We start from the raw sequence: 8,423 nt of genomic DNA, 5'->3' as shown, positions 1-8,423 counted from the left end.
TACGATTATAACACATAGTTTAATGTCTTTTGAAAAAAGAAAAACTTTGTTTATTGCAACTTTTTTGTCTTTAAGGTTGTACCGTCACCTTCCTAAAATAATGGTGGCCTACATCATTCTTTTTGGGAAATGATATTTTTGCCTAAAGAGTTGCTTGCGGCTAGAAATAGGCCATTATTTTGGCAAGGTGCGTGGAGAAGAAAAAAAAGACTAGTGCTGTGCGTGTGTGTGTGTGTGTGTGTGTGCGTGCGTGCGTGCGTGTGTGCGTGTGTGTGTGTGTGTGTGTGTGTGACGTTACAAATGACAGATTAGTATTTAGTACAAACACATAATCAGACAGGCCTACCATTGAGTGTTTACAATAGCACGTTTTAAATAGATTGTAATAGATTTCAGGCCAGGTCAGATTTGTTTTAATGCCTTGTAGAAATTAATCTTACCCGTTAAATATCTCTGAACGATACTCTCTGCTGGAGGTCTCTCACCCAACAGCAGCGTTGGATATGGGTTCTCCCGTGTAGGTCTCTTGTCCACGAAGTGAAATGAACATACATAGACAGCTTTGAGAGTTTGTTGTAAGTTCAAGTTCCTTAGCCAACTTCTTTTCGCATCGGCGTCGTTTGGGATGCGATGGAATTCATACCAATGTTGACACGAACATTCAAACTTTGTTTTCGGTTGGTGGACGAAGCACTCTAGTTGAAGCCATTCATTTAGTTTGGTTCGGTTGTAATGACAGTCACGCACAGCACACGTTGTCCCCGAGCTCATTGTGACGTTAAGAAAAGCTGAGTCTTAATAAGAAACGTTCTTGCAGTCAGAATCGCTATGCGACCAGTGAAGCTAGTGTCAGCTACGTTCTGCTGGCAAATGTAAACACACTGAGCTGCTACTTCCTACTTCCGGTCTGTCCGCAGGATGTTTCCCACACATCAGGAAACTACCCGCGGAAACAGGTGGATATGCAAAGAAAACCGAGGTCATGACCTATAACATCCCCCAAGAACATCCGCCCCTAACAACAACAGAAAGCACTGTGCTAAAGGAGGTCAGTGACTTTAAATACCTGGGTGCATGGGTCGGCTCCACAGAAAAGGACCTTAAAGTGAGGAAAGCACTTGCCTGGAGAGCTCTTAATGGCATGACCAGTGTGTGGAAATCCAACCTCCCCCGACGCATCAAGATCAGTTTCTTCTCTGCAACTGTGGAGTCCGTTCTCCTCTACGGCTGTGAATGCTGGACAGTAAAGGAAGCCCTACAGAAGTCCCTGGACGGGTGCTACACCAGAATGTTACGTGTGGTACTGAAAATCAACCAGGACGAACACATTACCAACAAGCGTCTGTACGGGGCACTACCAAGTGTATCAGAAAAGATAGCTGTCAGGAGGATGAGACTAGCCGGCCACTGTCACCGGCACCGAGAATTCCCGGTCAAAAAGCTTGTACTGTGGGAACCAACACACGGGCATCGATCAAGAGGACGTCCCACACCTACCTACGTGGATGTACTAAGGAAAGATGCTGGTGCAGAAAGCACAAAGGAGCTGGCCAGATGTATGGAGTATGGAGAACCGAGTATGGAGAACCGAGATGACTGGAGACTCCGATGGAGGGCTCGTCTGAGGACGACGTAGAGAGAGAAGCCACTTAATTTCAGTGCATGCCAAAGATCAGCACTCGGTCGATCATTACTGCCACCAATCCCCTCGGGCCGAGGTTGAGTCTGAAAAGACCTCCGGTCACAGCTGCCGGCTGCAGTATAGTGGCTGAGGAGTGAGGACACCCTTGTCTCTGTACACAGACAGCGCTTTACTCACAGAGTTGAACAAAATGACAAAAGCAGTCACCCTCCAACTCCATCTCCGCCATATCTGACTGTAGGTTCCCATTATGAAGCCTTAAAGGGGCTACACCATGAATTAAAAAAATATATATTATATATAAATATTGCCCCCTAATACGTTTTAAACAGGTTGTAAGCCTAAAAAACATCCAGATATTTTTTCTCACAATCTGACTGTCTGTCATTCCAAGCTTTTTCAGCTGCAATACCAAAACGTCCTATTGGGCAGGGGGGAGCTACTGAGCAATTCTGTCTGGCCATCATCAATGCAAAATCAGGGCAAGTGACATCACTTGCCCTGCCATTCTGAAATGGCCTGTTCAGACACGCCCATTCAGGAAATCCATGAAATGAGCATGAATGACTGAATGTTAAAAAAAAATATTTTTTTGGGTACAAGAGACACTGGGGAGCCCAAAAAATACTAAAAACCTAAAAAAAAATGAAATTCATGGTGTAGCCCCTTTAAGCTGACACTCCTCTAATGTAACATCCCTTGTGTTATAATGCAACAAAATAAAATTTCAAAACATTTTAAAATGTTTTACGTAAAACAAAACAGACACACAAATAAAACTGTGTGGCCTAGCTCACAATGGCACCATCGAAAGCTTCCCTCTGCCAGCCTGGGGAGAGCCCAGACCTTAGCCCATGCCTCCTTCAATGCATGAGGAGCTAGCAAGCCACTTCTTATCACCTGACAGGGGGGAGCTTCCCCGGTTGGATGTAGCACATGGAAAGAACACGTTATTCCAACCACTTCCTTTCCCCTCCATCAGTCGCCCCGGCTGACCAGGGGGAGGCAGTATAGAGACCAGGATTACTGTAGCTCGGTCGTACGTATTGTCCTTTGATATTGTCCTTCTAATACGTGAGGATACCGTGTTTTTTCAATTACTTTTTTTCATTTATTTTGAAAAATAAAGTTGGAATATGAAAAAAAATACAATATATATATATATATATATTAATTAAAAAGTAATCAAAAAAATCACACCCTGTGTGAAGGAGGCGGTGCCTTTGGGGCGGGCCTTAACTCATTTCAGTTCGTCCCTATTGGTGGTCTGAGTCCACTTACCAAATTTGTACTTGGTAGCATGCTGCAAACTGGAATGATGGCTGTTTAAAGCCCAGCCAATGGGCAGACAGAGGGGGCGGGGCTTAAGTAATGACAGTTAGTCCCTATTGCTGGCTTTAGTCCATGTACAAAATTTGTACTCCATAGCATGCTGCGAACTTGAGTTATGGCTGTTTGAAGGCCAGCCAATGGGAAGACAGAGGGGGCGGGGCTTCAGCAATTCATGCTGGTCCCTATTGGTGGTCTAAGTCCACATACCAAATGTGGACTTGGTGGCATGCTGCAAACTGGAGTTATAGCTGTTTAAAATCCCGTGCTCATACGGGCGCTGGGGGTCCCTGGACCCCTCTTTGATAACTTCATCAATTCATGCTCGTGCCTATTGGTGGTCTAAGTCCACATACCAAATGTGGACTTGGTGGCATGCTGCAAACTGGAGTTATAGCTGTTTAAAATCCCGTGCTCATCCCGTGCTCATACGGGCGCTGGGGGTCCCTGGACCCCTCTTTGATAACGTCATCAATTCATGCTCGTCCCTATTGGTGGTCTAAGTCCACATACCAAATTTGGACTTGGTGGCATGCTGCAAACTGAAGTTATAGCTGTTTGCTTCTTTGCCGTGCTCATCCCGTGCTCACACAAACGGACGGACGGACACGCAGACAGAGTCAAACGTAGAGCGGTTGGCACCGCTAAAAAACACAGCACCCTCACTTATTAGGAGGGCAGGATGAGTCACAAGATCCAAGGACGGGTGTTTTTGAATCTAACATGTTACATGTGAATGAATTGGCGTCTGGGAAATGTATTTGAATTAGATGTTAAATTCCTTTATGTAATTGTGTAAATAACTCATGGGCTATGAGTAGCTTTGTTTGAATTAATTGATTACCAATTACAGGTCATTTTCTCTTGGTAGGATCCACCTGCTATAAAGGGTAGGTTGGGATGCACTGAGTTTAGTTTGTGCATGGCTGGTAACAGACAACAGCCAGGGGAGGGAGCTGCAGTGCAGGGCCTTAAGTTAGAAGGTATAGCCTGGTATAGCACTGAGCATCTGAGTTGTTTTGTCTTTTTGTCTGCAGTTATCTATTCTTCAAGTCTTTGTTTTGATGTCTTTATTTTTTATGCTTATTTGGTTAAGCTATGATTTTGACTTTTGGTGTTGGTTCTGGGAGAAGTAAATATACCAAAAACTTGGAGCCTTGGCCGTTCGACCAATTTCACACACACACACACACACACACACACACACACACACACACACACACACACACACACACACACACACACACACACACACAAACAAATTTCACACTTGTGTCACCATTTGAACGATTCTTGTCTTTTTACATAAAATAATTACCTGTAAAAGTGTCTATATGGCCGTTTTTAGCCCAAGGAGTGGTTTTGGTGCAAAACAAATGCTTGCAATGGATTCAGAATCATAAAAAAGAAACCTAGTTTGTTTGACCCCTCACATGCTACATAAACAGGGGTGCACATAACTGGTGCGCAGGTGCGCATGCGCACCCAAAATAAAAAATGCGTACCACATCAGACGACGCAAGGCGCTTTTGCGTACCAACAGCTGGGACAGGAATTTCCAAGCTTTTATTTTTTAGCAAAACTAAAAAATAAAAGCTTGGAGATCGAGGCTAGGAATTTACTTCCTGAAGCCACACTCACACAATCACTCTAAAGCACCCGTTGGCCCCATGTACAGCCATTAGGCGCAGGGGTAGAGGACGTATGCTGCACGTGATTGTATGAGTATTGACTCGCCTCGCATTGCCTGGCTGCGTGCACGCAGCCAGCAGCGGCTGTTAGAGGCACTCGTCACCGATGATGAATGCACCGTAATGGTGCAAAATATGCCGTGAACGTCCCAATCTGGCGGATAAAATCAGCGCAGCAGCACAGGGCACCAACCTTGGGGGCTTTACCTAACAGCGTGAGAAAAAAAACGGGGAAAATCGCCCCCCCCCCCCCCCCCGTTGACAAAACTGTCCGGTGGGCACCGTGCTGAACCCCCCCATGCGCACTAAGTCACATCTCCAGGTGCTCTTCTGAGTACTAGACCTAAAAAGTTATGTGCACCCCTGTACATAAAGCAGAATTGTATTATTTTATTTTTCCCCCGCTTAAGGTTAAGGGTACCCCAACTTTCAGCAGCTGTCAAAATTCCCCTAGGGAAACTGCATTTCAGTCTTTGTGAGATGTGTTACTAGACACCTTTACAAACACATTGGCGAATAAATGTCTCGGTAAGGAATTTATTCCAAGATTTTATTAATATCCCCTGACTATGAATAGTCTCTCTGAGGGAGATCTAGTGGCCGGCATTCACACATATGTCTGTAGTTTCCCACCACAGAAATGGGTCCTCTTCGTTGTGCAGGGTAGGAAAATATTAGCTGTTCAGCTCAGCTTCTATGGCAGCAGTGTGATTAGCTGGTGCTGTGGCACACTGGCACTGGCAGTGGAGCTTTTGATGAAGCTTGGTGATGACTTAGTTGCTGTTTTGTTGGGTAGGGGTGGAACTTCTTCCACTCTGATGCCCTCAAGAGCCTTCTAAAATAAAATAAAATACATTTAATTTGTTTTATGTCGTGTTGGTAGTGTTGCTTCATCACAACTTTGATGAGGCACAACCTACACAACACCTCACTCTGTTGTACCGTCCTTTCTAAACCCAAAATATCTCCAAATAATGGAAGATGATTTACCCTGTGACTCATGAGGCTTCCAATCAATCATGTAGAGGATCTCAAAGCAGCAGGAAGACAACGTAAACAACGTGGCAGCCAGGATGGTGTCTCGTGAATCATGGTGTATCTGTTCCAAGGACAGTTAGCAGTTAGCAGACAGTGCATGTCCCATAGCTAGGACATGCACTGTCTGCCAACCTCATCTCTCAGATATCCCATTTCTTATGCTTCCTCTTCATGGTTCGGTGTTTTATCAAACACGTTCATGGAATCCCTGCCAGACATCTGTCTGTGAGGAGACAAATAGGAAATATATAGGAAATGAAGCTCAACAGATTATTTCATTGATCATAACAGACCAATCACTATCTCAGTAAAAAACAAACAAAAACAACTGTTGGTCTTCTTGTCGTACCTCAGTGGCTTTTTGGACAATGGACATGCAAGGAACTCGAGCAACAAAGTGTCAAACTGGTGTTGCACATTATCAGTAAAGCTTCTGTTTGACAGAGCAAACACAGATTAAATAAGATTATGTGAAGGCACACATTTCAAGGAACTAACGTACCAACCGATTCCTGAACAGCGCTCCACAAACTTACATCTTAACAACAATATGACGCTTTATATAATAATATCAAGTCAACATTTGGTAAAACAATGTGTAATGTGTGTAACAAACCTTGCTTTGTACTGAATCGAGTCTCCTCACTTCAGTGGTCCGACCATTACTGTCGTGGAGGCGGGGGGTAGTGGGTGGTACTTGGTTTCGCAGGTTTCGCATGCCCGCGGCGCGCATGCCCGAACGTCAACCTAATGTGTTGGGTATTCCAAAATAAACCAACACAACTTTATAGAAATTGCAACCCAACAGTGCTAATAACTCCATTCCCAACAGAAATAACCTAGCGAATTGGGTTCTCAGAATACCCATTTCCATAAAAATAACCCAATTAAATGAACCAACAGGCTCAACCTAGTGGTTGGGTTGACAAAACTACCCACCATGTATAAGAGTGTACTGTTCATTATGGTGTTCCTTCTCTTGCTCCAGTACCTCACAGTCAAATTGTTCTCCGAAGGCCTCCAGCAGGTAGGGAGCGCCCTCAGCAGGAGTCACGGTCCTTCCCAGCTCAGTGCTCAGAGACGTCACTCCTTTGCCCTGGATTCCACAGGGCACAATGTGCTGGAACCAGGTCAGGTCAGTGCTACAGTTCAGAGCTATGCCATGAGACGTGATGTACCGCCCACAATGGATCCCTATAGCACATATCTTGTTGTCTCCGACCCAGACTCCAGTGTGTGGGGACGTTGAGGCCTGGATGCCGAGCTTACTGCAGAGTCGTATGACCGTCCTCTCCAGTTCACACACGTACCAGCGCACGCTCTTCTTAAAACAGGCCAGGTGCAGGATGGGGTAGCACACCAACTGGCCCGGCCCGTGGAAGGTTATGAGACCGCCCCGGCTGGTACGCACAAACTCTGCACCGAGTTGTTTGAGTCTCTGTTCCTCTTGGGGAGGGTATGGAGCCTGTCTCAGACCTGTGGTGTAAACCGGAGGATGTTCACATAACAGCAACACGTTCTTCCCTCCTCCGTCCAGATGCTGTCTAATGTAGGACTGCTGGACCTGCAGAGCACTGGAGTAAGACTTCAGACCCAGGTTGACCACCTCCACCACCGCCCTGCCCTTCTGCAGCATGCTCACTACTGGTTATAACCACTGCTTTACTATTGGTTATAACCACTGCATTATTACTGTTACTAGCGTAGTGGTTAGACTACCACTGATAACTCTCTCCAGACAGAATGTTGTGCTCACGATTTTCAAATGCGTCACCAACACCATAAATTGTTTTAAAATTAATATGTCTTATAAGGTTAATGTTTTACATACTACATTGTAATAAAACACTTGTGTGTCAACACAGAAGGTTTAAATTAATGAAACTTGGATTGTTATTCAACTGCACAACTTTTCAGCTCGTCCGTTGAGGTGAGTCCACATCCCATGAGCGGTTTGCTGTTTAATTCAAGACTCACTGCAGTGGTGTCAAATAGATCTTAACCAAATTGATGTCTCGTCTATGAGAACTAGAGGTTTTCTCGATGTCTTCAATGAATCGCAGTTCTGTATTTCCCAAATGTCTGAAGAGTGTCAGCCGCTGTACTACTCCAAGTTCGCTAGTCCACAGGTGTCTCTGTCGCTGCGTTTGCCCCTTTATACTGTGCCCAGCAGTATGCCTACTGTATGTCATCACGCTCATGTCACTATGACTGAGCCATCGCCATATAAGGAGTTCCCAATGCAGCTACGCCCAAATATGAGTGTGTTGTCCAACCTCAATGTGTCGTCATGGCATCATACACAAACAAATCAGTCAGCTCCATATATGAGCTCTAGAGCAATCACAACCATACATGGAGCATATTTGTGCTCAAACACGAAGACTTAGAGTACATGTGCACAGTAATGAGCATGAACAATAGTATAGTTGACATATGAGGTTCTCGAACCTCCTCGCCGAGGTCTCCAGCAGGTCATCTATATAGGGATCCATCACCTAACAACAGATTAATGAGCTGAAACTTTGTCCATATTATACAAACTTAATAAGCACCAAAAACAAACATACCTGGCTTCTGAACCGTTCCCAGAGCTCATCCCTTGCCAGTCCCTGGCCCCGACTTCCTCTCTTGTTCCTCTCCTCCTCATGGACAATGTTGTATGTCCCAAGTCCTTCAGGGTTGTCCAGGTCTCTGTGAAATCTCGATAGGAAAGACCCAGG

The 8,423-nt window shown here is 45.1% G+C and overlaps 1 protein-coding gene across 1 annotated transcript; it reads right to left on the bottom strand.

Moving 5' to 3' along the window:
• Window positions 1-1,655: 1,655 nt before the first annotated feature.
• Window positions 1,656-7,389, bottom strand: LOC311044392 (octanoyl-[acyl-carrier-protein]:protein N-octanoyltransferase LIPT2, mitochondrial-like; the record flags this gene model as incomplete). Its single annotated transcript, XM_084055930.1, has 2 exons — window positions 6,640-7,389; window positions 1,656-1,768 (listed from the first exon to the last, which is right to left on the bottom strand). Exons 1-2 carry the CDS (start codon window positions 7,334-7,336, stop codon window positions 1,656-1,658), a joined length of 810 nt encoding a protein of 269 aa, XP_083912056.1. The 5' UTR covers window positions 7,337-7,389.
• Between the last annotated feature and the right edge of the window lie 1,034 nt (window positions 7,390-8,423).

This window comes from Gymnoscopelus microlampas (genome assembly GCF_963454915.1).
Source record: "Gymnoscopelus microlampas genome assembly, chromosome: 1".
Lineage (NCBI taxonomy): Eukaryota > Metazoa > Chordata > Actinopteri > Myctophiformes > Myctophidae > Gymnoscopelus > Gymnoscopelus microlampas.
Note: the sequence above shows the minus strand (reverse complement) of the source record. Positions and strands in the feature narration are given on the sequence as shown.